Raw genomic sequence first — 18,307 nt, forward strand, 5'->3', positions numbered from 1 at the left:
ATTCTCAGGCACACTTGCTCTCAGATGCTGTCTGCCCTGCTGAGTTCCTCCAGCACTTTGTTGTTTTTTACTAGAATTTGAATAAACCCCTGGTGGTTCTGTAGTGGTGCTGGGAATAACCCTAGAAACACAGTTCAATAAAGCCACTGCCCAGTGTGTGCCAAACCACAATCAATGCAGTTCAATGCAGATAGACACAAAATGCTGGACAAGCAGCATCTCTGGAGAGAAGGAATGGATGACGTTTCGGGTCGAGACCCTTCTTCAGATCGAAGAAGGGTCTCAACCCGAAACGTCACCCATTCCTTCTCTCCAGAGATGCTGCCTCTCCCGCTGAGTTACTCCAGCATTTTGTCTTATCTTCGGTGTTAACCGAAGCATCTGCAGTTCCTTCCTACAGAGTTCAATGCAGAGTTGCTGTAAGGTGCCAGTTTGCTGTTAACGATGAGCAGTGGCCCCTGCACCTAATTGATCAGAAGAAGGGTCCCGACCCGAAACGTCACCTCTCCGTGTCCTCCAGAGATGCTGCCTGGCCTGCTGAGTTTCTCCAGCACTTTGCCATTGAGAAACTGTTGTTAAGGCATTGGCAAAAGACAGCAATTCACAATATGGACCAGCCCATCCACATCAAAAACTGCAAGGAGGTACCTTCTGCTTAGTTCAGAGATACAGCATGGAAACAGGCTCTTCGCTGTCGACCGGTGATCCCTGTACATTCATACTCTCCTGCACACTCGGGACAAGTTACAATTTTTACCGAAGCCAATTAACCTACAAACCTGTACGTCTTTGGAGTGTGGGAGGAAACCGGGGGCATCCGGAGAAAGCACACATAGGGGAGAACGTACAAACCCTGTTCAGACAGCACCCGTGGTCAGGATCAAACCTGGGTCTCTGGCGCTGTGAGGCAACAACTCTACCACTGTGCCACCTTGCCACCAGGGTAAATAAGACAAATAGAAAGATTCCAAATTATCAATGGACAATCGAAACAAACAGCGGACCTCCATTCCCCAGCAGTTCTTACAAACCTTTTATGCAGTTCATCATCTCAAATTGCCCGTTTCATTTTCATTTTAAATTGTGGGGCTTTCTCAGGTGGTTTTGCCACTTTGCATCATCTAATTCCAACAACTGGGCCATTAAAACTGTGACACGGATTAAGAGTCGAGGAATCTAAAAGGACATCAGATTTACCTTAGATTCTGGGCTGTTCTACAATCAGGGCCATGGACAACAGGTCCACTGATCGGCAACAAAGATGCCTCCCATGTGCAACAGGCCAGAGATGTTTGAGAAACTGCACCAAAGCAGAACAGGTTTAGCAATAACCAGCCCTCCCCATTTCACACACTGAAGACGTGACCACTGTACCTTCGAGACTGCTCTTGCTTTTGAAGGAGAGGAAAGGATTAATTTGGGACAAATGCCATTCAAAAGGTCCCTTAATCTCAAAACTTCTTGGATTCATCCCCCCCCCCCCCCCAAGTCATCGACTTCCTCAGTGCATATTGATAAGGCTCTGCAGTCTCATTTAGATGCTAGTGCCCGGCACCAACACAGAGGGAACTGGCTCCATCTCCACCTTGGGCCGCCTCAACGCTGCCAGCATCTCCCTCTGACCAGCTTCTTGGCTTTCAGTCTCAATGTCCCCATAGGGGCTCTTCATTATCATGGGGGAGGTTGTCACCAGCTCATGCCACTCCCTGTTCTCCTTCAGGCTCTCCTGCATCCCGTCAAGGTTCAGAAAATCCGGCGTCTGCTTGTCCGCTCCGGCCGGCTCCTCTTTGACACCTTGCTCAGTGGCTTCGATATGCTGGATGGCCTTAAAGAAATACCCGTCCGATTAGACAGCAGCCAAAAAAGTAAACGACCAACATTTTACCAGTCTCCCCCAAGAACGTGGACATCAATCCCCAGCAAGATCAGCGGCAGCGAGAGATTTAGGCCGCACCGCTGTTCGAGCCGCACCGGACAACGGGTTCGATCCTGACCTCATGAGCTGCCCGTGTGGAGTTTGCATGTTCACCCTGCGGCCACGGGTGCTTCTTCTGGGCGCTCCTCCCACATCACATGTCCGGGTTTTTAGAAACATAGAAAATAGGTGCAGGAGGAGGCCATTCGGCCCTTCGAGCCAGGACCGCCATTCATTGTGATCACGGCTGATCATCCACAATCAGTAACCCGTGCCTGCCTTCTCCCCATATCCCTCGATTCCACCAGCCCCTAGAGCTCTATCTAACTCTCATTTAAATTCGTCCAGTGAATTGGCCTTCACTGCCTTCTGTGGCAGAGAATTCCACAAATTCACAATTCACTGGGTGAAAAGTTTTTTTTCTCACCTCAGTTTTAAATGACTTCCCCTTTATTCTTAGACTGTGGCCCCTGGTTCTGGACACCCACCAATAGGTTAACAAAATTGTCCCTAGTAGTGGATGTGAAAGTGGGATAACATTGAACTAATGTGTACGAGTGATGGATGGTTGGCGTGGACTCGGTGGGCCGTAGGGCCTGGATCCACGCTGAATCTCCAAACTAAACTAAACTAATTTGAGGAAGGATAATCTTGCTATTGAGGGCGTGCAGCGTAGGTTTACTAGGTTAATTCCCGGAATGGCGGGACTGTCATATGTTGAAAGACTGGAGCAACTAGGCTTGTATACACTGGAATTTAGAAGGATGAGAGGAGATCTTATCGAAACGTATAAGATTATTAAGGGGTTGGACACGTTAGAGGCAGGAAACATGTTCCCAATGTTGGAGTCCAGAACAAGGGGCCACACAGTTTAAGAATAAGGGGTAGGCCATTTAGAACTGAGATGAGGAAAAACTTTTTCAGTCAGAGAGTTGTGAATCTGTGGAATTCTCTGCCTCAGAGGCAGTGGAGGCCAATTCTCTGAATGCATTCAAGAGAGAGTTAGATAGAGCTCTTAAGGATAGCGGAGTCAGGGGGTATGGGGAGAAGGCAGGAACGGGGTACTGATTGAGAATGATCAGCCATGATCACATACAATGGCGGTGCTGACTCGAAGGGCCGAATGGCCTCCTCCTGCACCTATTGTCTATTATCTACTACAGCCAAAAGATCACCTGGATAGTCATGCTCCAATAATCCAACATTCTTTGCACTTCATTGGTGTTGCTGGCCAATTTACCAGACCATGAGATGTTTAATTTAATTTAGAGATACAATGTGGAAACGGGCCCTTCGCACTGACCATTTATCACCTGCCTACTCGTTCTACGTTCTCCCACTTCTACATCCTACACACCTGCACGTCTTTGGAATGAGGGAGGAAAACCGGAGCACCCGGAGAAAACCCAGGCGGTCACAGGTAGAACACACAAACTCCTCACAGACAGCACCCAAGGTCAGTACCGAACCTGGATTTCTGGTGCTGGGAGTCACATGCCCTCTGATCTCTCCTGACCCTCTGAATGTTCAATGATACTTTATTGTCACATGAACTGTGAGGTACAGTGAAATGCTTTGTTGTTGCGGACAATACACAAAGTGCACAAAAGGGTAGCCACGTTTCTGGCGCCAACAAGGTGACAAAAAGTACCTCGGAAAAAAACTGCAGATGCTGGTTTAAATCGAAGGTAGACACATAATGCTGAAGTAACTCGGCGGGCCAGGCAGCGCCTCTGGAGAGAAGGAATGAATGGGTGACGTATCGGGTCGAGACCTTTCTTCAGAAGAAGGGTCTCTTCCCGAAACGTCACCCATTCCTTCCCTCCCGAGATGCTGCCTGACCCGCTGAGTTGCTCCAGCATTTTGTGTCTACCTTACTAAAAGTACTGATTATCTTACCTGTGATATTACGACCCCCCCCCCCTGCCCACCCCCGCACAGGTAACGGCGACCCTCCCTCCCAACCCACACCTTGTTACCGAGCCATCGCCCGGTGAAACATAGAAAATAGGTGCAGGAGTAGGCCATTCGGCCCTTCGAGCCTGCACCGCCATTCAATATGATCATGGCTGATCATCCAGCTCAGTATCCCGTACCTGCCTTCTCTCCATACCCCCTGATCCCTTTAGCCACAAGGGCCACATCTAACTCCCTCTTAAATATAGCCAATGAACTGGCCTCAACTACCTTCTGTGGCAGAGAATTCCACAGATTCACCACTCTCTGTGTGAAAAAAAACGTTCTCATCTCGGTCCTAAAAGACTTTCCCCTTATCCTTAAACTGTGACCCCTTGTTCTGGACTTCTCCAACATCAGGAACAATCTTCCTGCATCTAGCCCGTCCAATCCCTTAAGAATTTTGTAAGTTTCTATAAGATCCCCCCTCAATCTTCTAAATTCCAGCGAGTACAAGCCGAGTCTATCCAGTCTTTCTTCATATGAAAGTCCTGCCATCCCAGGAATCAATCTGGTGAACCTTCTCTGTACTCCCTCTATGGCAAGAATGTCTTTCCTCAGATTAGGAGACCAAAACTGTACGCAATACTCCAGGTGTGGTCTCACCAATGCCCTTGAAAGGAAGCCGTACCTGTACAATGGTGTCCAGGTTCTGCTTTGATGTGGACACGGTGCTGATGACGGAGCTGGGAGCCATGGTGACGACATTGACTTGGAGCACGCTGATGGGGAGTGGCGCTGGCACGATGACGGTAGGGTGGTGGGTTGGGGTGGGGGGACTCTGTGCTGCGGGCACCTAAACGGGGGAGCAAAAACAGACCAGGGCGTCACGATAAACACCAACGACGAAAGAAAACACAATCACCGGTGTGGCGAAGTGGGGGGGGAGAGAACGTGGGAGGGGAGCACGGCACAGAGAGAGATACAGGCAGACATCAAAACGCTCAGCGGGTCAGGCAGCGTCTCTGGAGAAAAGGAACAGGTGATGCTTCGGGTCGAGACCCTTCTTCAGACAGGCAGATACAGGCAAGGCAAGAGGCCGGGCAAAAAGGCCGGCTGGACGAGGAAGTCAGGTTGAAGATGGACAGAGAGGTGGCAGTGATCGTGGGAGAAGCAGACGATAATGTTCCCAATGTTGGGGGAGTCCAGAACCAGGGACCCCAGTCTAAGAATAAAGGGGAGGCCACTTAAAACTGAGGTGAGAGAAAACCTTTTCACCCAGAGTTGTGAATTTGTGGAATTCTCTGCCACAGAGGGCAGTGGAGGCCAATTCACTGGATGAATTTAAAAGAGAGTTAGATGGAGCTCTAGGGGCTAGTGGAATCAAGGGATATGGGGAGAAGGCAGGCACGGAGCACTGATTGTGGATGATCAGCCATGATCACAATGAATGGTGGTCCTGGTTCGATGGGCCAAATGGCCTCCTCCTGCACATATTTTCTATGTTTCTATGATTCTATAGGGAACTGTGGGGAGGGAAACCCAGAGGCATAGTTGTACAGCATAGGGACAGGCCCTTCAGCCCAGCATCTTCATGCTAACCCATTTTCCATCTACATAAATCCCATATTACCCTTCTAGAGTCCAGCCAATTTCAATGTTTGTCAAAATTCTTTTTAAATGTAGTAACTGAATCTGATTGCAGCACATTCAAGCCGAGAGTGAGAGAGAGAGAGATGGCGACCAGCTGGATACACAGTGGTTCAGCTGGCAGAGCGGGGTTTATCCTGACCCCGGGAGCTGTCTGCGTGGAGTCTGCACGCTCTCCCTGTCACTGGGTGGGTTTCCTCCAGGTGCTACTCTCTCCTGCCCGCACAAACTCGCATCTCAGCACACCTGTCCACTCACACCAACGCACACCTGTCCTCTCACATCTCAGCACACCTGTCCGCTCACACATGCCTGCTCGCAGTAACCTCACCGCTCACACTCGTGCACACCTCTCACTCATGCCTGCGTGTACTAGCCAGCTCACGCTCATTTTGCCTCCCGCACGCTCACAAGTGTTCACCCTTGGCCGCTCCCCCTCTCGCACACACACCTGCCTGTTCACACTCATGCACACCTCTTCACTCACACTCCACTGTGTGTATGGGGACTCTGCCATCACCCACTCCACAGAGGTGGCGCAGGGAGATTTGAACGAGGTGGAAGTGAGGAGGGATGGGGAGTGTCTGGCAACCAAGGATCGGGAGCGTATACCGCCCCTCTACATCGGGGACCTGGGGTGGAAGGCACTGCACCGAGGAGTCCCGGGCAACCTGTTTCTCTCCCGCGGTTCACAGACTCGCCAGCCGTCTGGCACAGTCTGTGTTCCACGTGTACATGGAGTGTGTGAGTTTGCAGCCCCCGATCCAAAATCTAAAGGGGCTGCTCTTTGCCTTCTGGCTGCACTTCACACCTACCTGTGTAAGAAAGAATTGCAGATGCTGGTGTAAATCGAAGGAGGGCACAAAATGCTGGGGTAACTCAGTGGGTCAGGCAGCATCTCGGGAGAAAAGGAAGACGGGTCTCGAACCGAAACGTCACCCATTCCTTCTCTCCCGATATGCTGCCTGACCCGCTGAGTTTCTCCAGCATTGTGTGGCTACCTTCACACCTATCTGGTTGGGTTGCTCCTAGGCCTGGCCAAGCTGTTTTGTACTGTATGTATTATTTCAATAATTGATGAAATTAATTTTTGTTAATAATCGTGAGCGTTCGAGCCAGGTGGTGGGGTCACCCCACTAGCGCCCGCTAGGAGCCGGGGCGCTGCCTGCCGCGGGTCCATACCTGCAGGGCACTGATGCATCTCTGCTGCTCCTCCCCCGGCAGCCTCCGCCGCTCCCGCGCATTGTCGTGCCCTTGCAGCAGCTGCGCTTGTTCCAGGATCTCCTGCAGCTTCCCCGGCTGCAGCTGCGACTCCAGGCTCTTCACCTGCAACGAGAAAGGTCCACCTGTTCCTCTCGGCTCTTTGTTCCTCCACCGGCTCTTTGAAACAAGTTGCCCCAGAGCCCCTGCAGATGTCCCACTCAGCGGGGCGGCACGGTGGCGCAGCGGGTAGAGCTGCTGCCTCACAGCGCCAGAGACCCGGGTTCCATCCTGGCCTAGGGTGGAGTTTGCACGTTCTCCCTGTGACCACGTGGGTTTCCTCCGGGTGCTCCGGTTTCCTCCCACATCCCAAAGACGTGCAGGTTTGTAGGTTAACTGGCTCTCTGTGAATTACCCCGTGTGTGTAGGGAATGGATGAGAAAGTGCGATAACAATGAACTAGATTGAACAGGTGATCGATGGTCGTCGTGGACTCGGTGGACCCAAGGCCCTGTGTCCATGTTGTGTCTCTAAGTTAAAACTAGAGCATAGAAGTAAAACTCTTCTGCATCTCTCTCATCCCCATTATTCTGGAGCCACGATGGAGTATTTCTCGACATCTAAGATCGCCGTGCTCTATCGCACGTTGCTATTTAATCCCCCCTCCCCACTGCCCAGCCTTGCCTTCCTGCTGTTCTTCGACTGCCTGCTTCTACCCACTTCTGTATTTAGTTGAAAGCAATTTGGCTCAAACTCAAACTTTGGCTCAACTCCGAAAAATTAACTCTGGTTCTTGTGAACGTGTCCAAGCATATGTGCGTCTGTACCCGCATGTGTGTGCGTGTGTATCGGTGTGTGCGTGCATGTGCCATATGTGTGTCCGCGTGTGCTTGCATGTGTGTCCGCATGCATGTGCATCTGTAAGCGTGTGCATGTCCATCCTGCAGCTGCACCTTTCGTTGTGACAAGGCCCCCCCCCCCCCCCACCCCGCCCGTCAACCACACTCAGCGAGAGGTGGCTTGTGGGACAAGACACAGCAGCTGCCGCCCAGGCTGGCTCCATCACTCGGCACCCCCGCCCCATCCCCATCCCCACCCCCACCCCGCCGTGGACAACCTCGAGGCCTCACCCTACCCCACCACACCCCAAAGATACTAGAGGAACAAGATGGACCACTCCGTCGAAATCGCCTGTACTGGCGTAGTACGCAAAGGAGCGTAACGTCTGCCATTTTAGTAAGCAAAACCCGCCGTCCGTTATGCCTCTCGCAGTGTAATCAGTGCTTCGGGGAAACAGTATGTGTGATGGATGATACCATTAAAATGCAGAATATATCTCATCTATCAACTCACAGATTTTTGTTATTTTTCTTTTTAAATGTTTCTGCAAGTTTCTGCCGACTAAAATGGCGCCGTGACGTGCTACGGTTTTTAGGGTCGAGTGGTCTATCTTGCTCCTCTAGTATCTTTCCCACACCCCACCGTGGCCAACCCACCCACGGCCTCGCCCCACCCTACCTTACCCCACCCTGCCCCACCTCACCTCGCCCTGCCCCACCCTGCCGTACCCCACCTCACCTCGCCCCACCCCACCGTGGTCAACCCCACCTCACCCTGCCCCACCCCACCTCACCCCACCCCACCGTGGCCAACCCGCCCGCGGCCTCGCCCCACCCCACCCTGCCCCACCCCACCGTGTCCAACCCGCTCGCGGCCAACCCGCCCGCGGCCTCACCCCTCGCACCTTCTCCTCCAGGCTGATCCGCAGAAGCCGCTCCTTCTCCAGGAGCTGCCGCAGCTCGGCCAGCTCCTCGTCCGCAGAGTCCGGCGACCCGATCCCCTCGTCGGACTCGTCTCCCCGCTTCCGCTTTGGGGAGGAGCCGGAGTATTCCTGGGAAAGACAGAGGGAAGCACGTCGTGCAACGCTCACTCATCAAAGGCAGGGACTCACTCCGCATGGAGCGCCGGCAAGGCAGCTTCTACCGGATCCGAGAGGAATCGTTCGGTCGTGCGGGAAATCTGAACTTGCAGCCGTTATGGAAGCGAATCGTGGAATAGGGCAGTGGCCGCGACACGGTAGCGCAGCGGTAGAGTTGCTGCTTTACAGCGAATGCAGCGCCGGAGACTCAGGTTCGATCCTGACTACGGGTGCTGCACTGTAAGGAGTTTGTACGTTCTCCCCGTGACCTGCGTGGGTTTTCTCCGAGATCTTCGGTTTCCTCCCACACTCCAAAGACGTACAGGTATGTAGGTTAATTGGCTGGGTAAATGTAAAAATTATCCCTAGTGGGTGTAGGATAGTGTTAATGTACGGGGATCGCTGGGCGGCACGGACTTGGAGGGCCGAAAAGGCCTGTTTCCGGCTGTATATATATGATATGATATGATAATTCAGTTTAGAGATACAGCGCAGAAACGGGCCCTTCGGCCCACCGGGTCCGTGTCGACCAGTGATCCCTGCACACTAACACTATCCTACACCCACTAGGGACAATTTTACTAAAACCAATTAACCTACAAACCTGTACGTCTTTGGAGTGTGGGCAGAAACGGGGCACCCGGAGAAAACTCACGCAGGTCACTGGGAGACCGTGCAAACTCCATACAGGCAGCACCCGTAGTCAGTATCGAATCCGGGTCTCTGGCGCTGCAAGGCAGCAACTCTACCGCTGCGCCACCGTGCCGTCCAATAGCGCGGCAACCTTGCTGCGCCAGTGACCCGCGAACACCCTGACCTCCCGTGCTCTCTGTGTGGAGTTTGCATGTTCCTGTGACCACGTGGGTCCCCTGCCCTCACCCCTCGGTGCTCCGGTTTCCTCCCACGCCCCAAAGACGTGCGCGCGTTGGCAAGCCGTAGAAATTGCCAAGCAATCACTTCCATTGACATTTGGCCAATGTTACTCCATTAAACGATGTAACCAAGTCCTTCATTTAGCTTCCACCAACGGAAATTACTTTAATGTGATTAAATAAAACCTTTGCTTTTGAAAAACCCGCAGGGAAAAATAACTTTGTTGTTGCGAGTCTAAAAAACTCGTTGACCTCCCAACTCACAGTTCCCAACAGGCAGAATTGATTTTAAAACACCTCTCCCTATCTTTGTGAGAAATGTGACCGCTGTGTTACTGCAGCTCTACCTGCACCGCCATATCCGCGCTTGCTGCAGCTCACCTGTACCAGCCGCTTCAGATGTGCATTCTGCTGCATCAGCCGCGTCTTGTCCTCCTCCAGGGCAAAGATGTATTCTGCTGTCTGCTGCAGGATCGCTGCCTGCAGGGAGAGAGAAGGGCAATACATTTGCTCCCAAGTGTCCTCACTTTGCAACACTGCATTGATATAGAACCCCTCGGGTGCTTTACACACAGGCAGTCGGTCAACTGAAATGGGCAACAGGTGGCAGGCACGGTGGTTGCAGCAGTAGAGTTGCTGCCTCAGCGCCAGAGACCTGCGTTCGATCCCGACTATGGGTGCTGTCTGTATGGAGTTTGCGCGTTCTCCCTCTGGCCGTGTGGGTTTTCCCCGGGTGCTCCGGTTTGCCCCCACGCCCCAATTTGGCACATTTGGGTGGAGATCAGACCTGCGACCTTGCAGGTCTCTCTGCCCAGCAGTTATCAGGGGACAGAGTGTTGGAGCAACTCAGCGGGTCAAGCAGCATCACTGAAGAAAAAGAATAGGTGACATTTCGGGGCGAAACCCTTCCATCAAACCTTCTACCCAAAATCCATAAACAGAACATATGTAGGAAGGAACTACAGACACTGGTTTAAACTGAAGATAGACACAAAATGTTGGAGTAACTCAGAGGGACAGGCAGCATCTCTGGAGAAAAGGAATAGGTGACGTTTGGGGTCGAGACCCTTCTTCAGACTACGTTAAAAAAGTCCAGAACTCTATCTCTGCTACATTAAAAATTAACTTCTCCTTCAATTCCTCCCACTTCCTCCAAATCCAAGGCGTAGCCAAGGGCACTCGCATGGGCCCTATCTATGCCTGCCTCTTTGTAGGGGACGTCGAACAATCTCTGTTCACCAGGAACTCTATCGCCGAACTCTATCTCCGCTACATTCCTACATGTGGGTGAGAAACGGATGGGAGGTAAATAGAACCCCAAGCTTGGGGACACAAACAGGGCCTCAAGTTGAACGTAGTACCACACAGTTGATTACACGGGTTAATAGGGGGTGTCGTGATTAGTACGGGTGTCAGGGGATATGGGGAGGAGGCCGATGTTGGGGGAGTCCAGAACCAGGGGGTCACAGTTTAAGAATAAGGGGTAGGCCTTTTAGGACGGAGATGAGGAAAAACTTTTTCACCGAGAGAGTTGTGAATCTGTGGAATTCTCTGCCACAGAAGGCAGTGGAGGCCAATTCACTGGATGTATTCAAGAGAGAATTAGATAAAGCACTTAGGGCTAACGGAATCCGGGGATACAGGGAGAAAGCAGGAACAGGCTGGAGTAACTCAGTGGGATAGGCAGCATCTCTGGAGGGAAGGAAGGAGTGACGTTCCAGGTTGAGACCCTTCTTCAGTCTCTCTTCGGTTTAAAGTTGCTTCTTACACAACAGGGTACTGATGCTGGATGATTAGCCATGATCATATTGAATGACGGTGCAGGCTCGGAGGGCCGAATGGCCTACTCCTGCACCTATTTCCTATGTTTCTAAGGCAGGAGAATGGGGTTAGAAGGGAGAGATCGATCAGCCATGGAGGAGTAGACTTGAAGGGCCGAATGGCCTAATTCTGCTCCTATTACTTATGAATTTATGTGAGAGGTTCTGGAAAAGTAATTAAGAGTGTTTGAAAGGGAGCCCTGCTGTTTGAGGCAGGAAAGATTATTAAGGGGTTGGACAGGTTAGAGGCAGGAAACATGTTCCCAATGTTGGGGGAGTCCAGAACCAGAGGCCACAGTTTAAGAATAAGGGGTAGGCCATTTAGAACTGAGATGAGGAAAAACTTTTTCAGTCAGAGAGTTGTGAATCTGTGGAATTTTCTGCCTCAGAAGGCAGTGGAGGCCAATTCTCTGAATGCATTCAAGAGAGAGCTAGATAGAGCTCTTAAGGATAGCGGAGTCAGGGGGTATAGGGAGAAGGCAGGAACGGGGTACTGATTGAGAATGATCAGCCATGAATTTGCGGTGAATGGCGGTGCTGGCTCCAAGGGCCGAATGGCCTCCTCCTGCACCTGTTGTCTATTGTCCAGCAGCGTACGGAGGCAGCGACAGCGCGGTGAATGGGAGGAAGGTCCGGGCCGGGCGGAGTAACACTGACCTTGCTCAGCTTCTCACTGTCTGTGTGGGGCAGCAGCACCTTCAGCGACTGGAAGCCGGCGTTGATGCTCTGCATGCGTCGCCGTTCGTTGCTGTTGGCGATCTCCCGGCGGATGCGGCGGTCGTGGTCGCGCTGGCTCTCCGGCGTCAGTGGGATGTTGGACAGGCTGCACAAATGAAGCAGAGACCCGTCGGTTACACAAGGCCGTTCGCACGTAACCTCCCCGCAGCACGGTCTCGGAGCGGCTGGTTAGAGCCGCTGCCTCACAGCAACAGATACCCCGGTTCGATCCCGACTGCGGGCGCTGTCCGTGCGGAGTTTGCACGTTCTCCCTGCGGCTGCGTGGGTTTCCTCCGGGTGCTCCGGTCTCCTCCCACATCCCAAAGTCGTGCGGGTTCGTCGGTTATTTGGCCCTCTGTGTGTCGGGAGTGGATGCGAAAGTGGGATAACGTGGAACTAGTGTGAAAGGGGAGTAAAAAGGAACTGCAGACGTTGGTTTATACCAACGATAGTCACAAAGTGCTGGAGTAACCCAGCGGGTCAGGCAGCATCTGTGGTGAAAACGGATAGGTGATGGCCTGAGCCGAGACCCTGTCTATCCATTTTCTCCAGAGCTACTCTAACATTTTATGTCTATAGTGTGAACAGGTGATAGATGTTTGGACTCAGAGGGCAGAAAGGCCTGTTTCCATTCTGTATTTTTGAAAACTGATCAGATACAATTGCCTCTTCAGAACTGAGGCTGCCATTTCACCAAGGATGGCTACTTAAAAAAGTTGCTTTCCAAATCAACAAGCAACACTTCCATTGATACTTGTCCAATGATACTCTATTCAAGAAGATAACATGAACTGTTACTTCAAGCCCATTAAGCCTGTGATACGTTCTGATTGTGTACCATTATATTTGGTCAGGGGAAGTGAATAAGTAATGTTCATATTAATTGGCCCTCATTACCACATTTTACTGTAATCTTGTGTCGGTTTCAAGTGATTTTGTGTATTTTTTATCTCTTGGACAAATTCAACTAAAATTCAGAGTTATGCACCCCTAAAAACACAGTTAACAAAATACCTTATTATTATTAAAGGCGGCACGGTGGCGCAGCGGTAGAGTTGCTGCCTTACAGCGCCAGAGACCTGGGTTCGATCCTGACTACGGGTGCTGTCTGTATGGAGTTTGTACTTTCCCTCCTGTGATCACTTGGGTTTACTCCAGATACCCCGGTTTCATCCCACACTCCAAAGAGGTTAACTGGCTTTGGTACAATTGTAAACTGTCCCGTGTGCAGGATGGTGATAGGGTACAGGAAGATCGCTGGTCGGCATGGACTCGGAGAGCCAAAGGGCTGCTTCCAGACTGTATCTCTGAAGTCTACAAGTCTAGACAGGGCGGCAGTGGAGACGGATACAGTAGTGATGTTTAAGAAACTTTTAGATACACTCATGGATATGCAGGGGATGTGGAACAGTACAGGCAGAGGAGATTACTTTCATTTGGCATCATGCTTGGCACAGACGTTGTGGGCCGAAGGGCGTGTCGCTCTGCTGTTTGGTGTTGTATGAAGCAGGCCCTTCGGCCCGACCCGTCCAAGCGAACCAAAATGCCCGTCCAAACTAGTCCCATTTTTGGACCCATTTTTCTCTAAACTCCAAATCCTCTTCCCGTGTTTAAAAAAAACCCATTGGTAACGTGGGGACAAGGCGGTGGTAACTTGCAAACGCGCACACACACATACACACGCACACATACATACACACGCGCACACACACATGCACACATACATACACATACACACACACACATACATACACACACACACACATACATACACACACACAAGGAAAAAATCATATCGGGATATGGGGAACGAGCCAAAATGTGGACGAGCTGAAGAACCAATGATGGGCCGAACGGCATCTTCCTGTGTGTGAAAGATTTTATGTGCAGGAAGGAACTGCAGATGCTGGGTTAAACCGAAGATTGACACGGAATGCTGGAGTAACTCAGCGGGACAGGCAGCATCTCTGGAGAGAAGGAATGGGTAAAGTTTCGGGTCGAGCCCCTTCTTCAGATTTGCATTTTATGCAAGGACAACATTTTAAAAAAAAGATAGAATAGGATAGGAATGGGTGACTTCAGACTGAAAGTCACGGAAAAGGGAAACGAGAGAGAAAGACGAGGATGTAGAGAGATATTGGTTCATCTGACGTTAAAGCAATCGGCAGAGACAGAAACTGGGTGGTTACCCTGACGCAGGTTCTGGTAATAATAAAAATGAACTGCAGATGCTGGTTTATACCAAAGATAGACACAAAATCCCCCCAGAATAAGAGGTCTCTGGTCTTCAGATTTGTATGTTATGCAAGGCAACATTAAAGAAAACGTTGGCGACGTTGCTTGTGGAGGTGCAATGGACGGAGAGGATGTCAGGGGAGTTGACACACAAGAGTGTGTGCATTCCCGGGCGTCCTGACACACGCACATAAACAGAGAGCCGCGGTTCATCTCACGCCCCATTGCACTCCCATCCATCACAACCAGGCTGCGGCTTCCACAGCCAATGGCATCCGCAGGCTGCAGTGTCAACCTCAGCCCCATTCATAAAATTCACAATCCTCCGGCCTTCCCCGGATATCTTCAATGAGTTTTTTTCAAAATCCGAGTTCAATGAGTTCCCCGGAGGCCCGCTGGAAATACGATCGCTTGCAATGTCCACGGGATTTATAACCAAAGTATCCCGCTAAACTCAACTCACACTGAAAGATGTACGATCCCGCCAAAAGGCCAACAAAATATCCCTCAAAATCAAAACGCTACAAGTTTAAATCCTAAGCAGTCCCTCGCTTGGCACGTCCACGAAACAAATGGTCGTGGTTAATTCCGGGTTGTCTTTCACAGGAAGGAACATCCAATGCCTTCTCTCCAGAGAAGTGCGTCGCTTGTGTCCCCGCTGAGTTACTCCAGCATTTTTGTGTCTGGCTTCTGAAATGGAAGTGAATTGCAGCGCCCGGCCGACCAATGGAAATGAAAGACGAGCGGGAGGAAGTTTATTTAGTGATTGAGCCTTTCAGTTTCACTGCTACGCAATGGTTGTGCTGAACTGCGCCTCTTTCCCCCCCCCCACACCCCCGCCTGCAAATCCTTCAGACAGGGCGAATTGGTCGCGGGTGGGCGAGAAGCCAGAAACACGTTTATATATTGTTATTTTTTGGAGAGGGAGGAGGGGGATAAAAAGAGACGCACGATGAATTTCGCAGAGAGCGGGGGATCCCAACTCAACACTAACAGCCCCCCCTCCCAGGGTGTTGTTCGGACGGTAGAATAATGTGGCGACAACATGTAACACGGTTATAAACGCCTGCTCACGGGGTCTGAGCTGTATCAGAGGAACAACACACTGCTCGGCCCAACGTATCGGAGGGAGGGGGTGGAATTTGGATTGCACCACACACACACACACACACACAGAAAAAAGGAAAAACAAAGTAGGACCGAAATGTAACTTTTGTTGCTTTAGAATCAAAAACGAAATTGCAACAAACAAAAAAAGTGGGCGGACCCAGTCGTACAAAACAAAACAGCCAGCCAGGGGCGGCCATGATTCGGAATCCCAGAGAAGGAAGGGAAATAATATATATGGTTAGAAAATATCGCACGGGGACGCGAGGACGTGTGGTGTGTGCATGGTGAAAGGCTGAGGAGGCTGCAAGGACGGGCATTGCAGAGAGAGTTTGCTGGTGCCCCACGTGCTCCGACAGTCTGTGTGTGTGTGTCGGAGATTTGCATCTCCTCCCTCCCATTGACGCCTGGATCCCGATGTGCAGACGAGCCAGCCTGGGATTTCCTACGAGCTCGGGGAGAAGCGGGGTCTGGGGTGGGAGAATTGCATTTATTTTCTCTTCTCCTCTCCTCTCCCCTCCACTCTCCTCCCCACTGCTCTCCTCTCCTCTCCTCTCCTCCCCACTCCTCTCCTCTCCTCCCCACTCCTCTCCTCTCCACTCCTCTCCACTCCTCTCCTCCCCACCCCTCTCCTCTCCTCCCCACCCCTCTCCACTCCTCTCCTCCCCACCCCTCTCCTCTCCTCCCCACCCCTCTCCTCCCCACGTGTTTAAATGGCTGTGCGGGGCCTCCATTGATACATTGTTGTTGAGATAAACAAACATGGATACATGTCGGTGGACACACATGTCGGTGGATACAAACATGGATACAAGTCGGGGGATACACATGTCGGTGGATACAAACATGGATACAAGTCGGTGGATACACATGTCGGTGGATACAAACATGGATACATGTCGGTGGATACAAACATGGATACATGTCGGTGGATACACACCTACACAAGCCGCCAATCACTTCCTTCTCTGCTCTGCGGAATTCCTGCAGCGTCTTCTGACCCGCATAATAAGCCATCGAGCCTTTAGATTTCATCCACTCTTCGCAGCGAAGGCCGGCGCTGGCAGACGCGGGTGTTTTGATAACGAGAGGTCGGCGGGTTTGGAGTTGTAGTAACAACATTCAGCAATGGCGGGAAACAGCTGGGACCTCGTGGTCAGCTGGAGCCGCAGCACCGCCGTCCCCATCCCCGTCCGCCTCCGCGCCGCTCCCGCCGGGTCCTAGCGCCCGCCGCACGCCTCTCTCGACAGTCAAGACCAAGGTGTTTATTTCACAAAATGCTGGAGTAACTCAGCGGGTCAGGCAGCAATTCAGGAGAGAAGGGATGGGCGACGTTTCGGGTCGAGACCCTTCTTCAGACAAGCATCTGCAGTTAGTTTATTACACTCAACAGTCAAGACTGTTTTAGTGTAAGAAAATAACTGCAGGTGCTGGTACAAATCGAAGGTATTTATTCACAAAATGCTGGAGTAACTCAGCATCTGCAGGTCCTTCTTACACACACATTATATATATATATATATATATATATATATATATATATATGTGTGTGTGTATAAAAGTTCAGTGTGTGTATAAGGATAAGGGGGAAGTCTTTTAGGACCGAGATGAGAAAGTTTTTTTTCACACAGGGAGTGGTGAACCTGTGGAATTCTCTGCCACAGAAGGTAGTTGAGGCCAGTTCATTGGCTATATTTAAGAGGGGGTTAGATGTGGCCCTTGTGGCTAAAGGGATCAGGGGGTATGGAAAGAAGGCAGGTACGGGATACTGAGTTGGATGATCAGCCATGATCATATTGAATGGCGGTGCAGGCTCGAAGGGCCGAATGGCCTACTCCTGCACCTATTTTCTATGTTTCTATAAAAGTTCAGTATTTGTGTATATAAGGCGGTATATAAACATAGCACAAAAAGTAAGGAAATTTGTGTTTGGTAGATTATTTCTTTGTTGTAACAATGCTTCTTGGCAATAAATCTTATACCGTTGGAAAGCCTGTTTATTTCCCTTTTAAATGGTGCCACATTTGTAAGGAACATGCATTTGTGGGATGAGCAGCAGAGCTGAGTATATGGGTTGCGCCCATGAAAAATCTGCCAAATCTTCTCTGCCAATGCCAAACAGCTTATTCTGCTGTTGCTATTGACTCTTGTTTTGAGCTTCTGGTACCCCCAGGTGCTGACAATCAGGTGCCTGATTGGCAGCATCTGTGAGCATGGGCCCTGCTACAGTGGTCAGTAGGTGTCTGCTCCAAGAATCGGCATGCCACGTTTGACTGATCTGGATAGGGCCCGTGCGATAGGGCAACTTCAAGCTGGTGTTCCGCAAAACCAAGTTGCGGCATTATTTGGAGTGAGCCCTAGTACCATCTCCAATGTGAAGGCCAAGTTCCATATAACGGGGGATGTCAGAGACAGGCCGCGAAGTGGGCGTCCCAAGAAGACGACACCCGAAGAAGACCGTTTCCTCACCCTGTCAGCACTTAGGAACCGTAGGCTGTCTTCTACAGATTTGCAGTCAAGGTTTGCAGGACGATATGGCCGACGGCTCTCTGCCCAGACAATTCGGGCACGCAGCCGATCTCCGGTCTCATAGGGCTGCCAGGAGGCCTGCCATGACTGCCCTTCACCGTCAGGCCCGTTTGCGCTGGTGTCGGCAACACGTGCACTGGAACCTGAACATGTGGAGGAACGTTATGTTCAGCGATGTCCAAATTCTGCCTACGGCAGTTGGATCATAGGGTCAAAGTGTGGAGAAGACGCGGAGAACGCTATGCTGATTGCTGCACCGATAGAGTAACATCTTTTGGTGGAGGCAGTGTGATGGTGTGGGGCAGCATCTCCCTCACTGGAAAAACGAGGCTTGTCATCATTGGAGGCAATCTCAATGCAGAGAGATATCGAGATGAGATTCTGCAACCAGTGGCAATCCCATATCTCCACAGTCTGGGACCGAACTCTATCCTCCAAGATGACAATG

At 51.1% G+C, this 18,307-nt stretch overlaps 1 protein-coding gene across 2 annotated transcripts; it reads right to left on the reverse strand.

Annotated features, from left to right (window-relative positions):
• Positions 1 to 1,488: 1,488 nt before the first annotated feature.
• LOC144611312 (transcription factor AP-4-like) lies at positions 1,489 to 16,506 on the reverse strand. Of its 2 annotated transcripts, none has more exons than XM_078430358.1 (7): positions 16,271 to 16,506; positions 11,929 to 12,094; positions 9,833 to 9,931; positions 8,406 to 8,552; positions 6,644 to 6,787; positions 4,503 to 4,667; positions 1,489 to 1,816 (listed from the first exon to the last, which is right to left on the reverse strand). In XM_078430358.1, exons 1-7 carry the CDS (start codon positions 16,450 to 16,452, stop codon positions 1,535 to 1,537), a joined length of 1,185 nt encoding a protein of 394 aa, XP_078286484.1. In that variant the 5' UTR covers positions 16,453 to 16,506; the 3' UTR covers positions 1,489 to 1,534. The 2 variants fall into 2 exon arrangements, with proteins under 2 accessions (XP_078286484.1, XP_078286483.1); XM_078430357.1 differs by having other exon boundaries at positions 1,489 to 1,825.
• Between the last annotated feature and the right edge of the window lie 1,801 nt (positions 16,507 to 18,307).

Source organism: Rhinoraja longicauda, chromosome 40 (assembly GCF_053455715.1).
Source record: "Rhinoraja longicauda isolate Sanriku21f chromosome 40, sRhiLon1.1, whole genome shotgun sequence".
Lineage (NCBI taxonomy): Eukaryota > Metazoa > Chordata > Chondrichthyes > Rajiformes > Arhynchobatidae > Rhinoraja > Rhinoraja longicauda.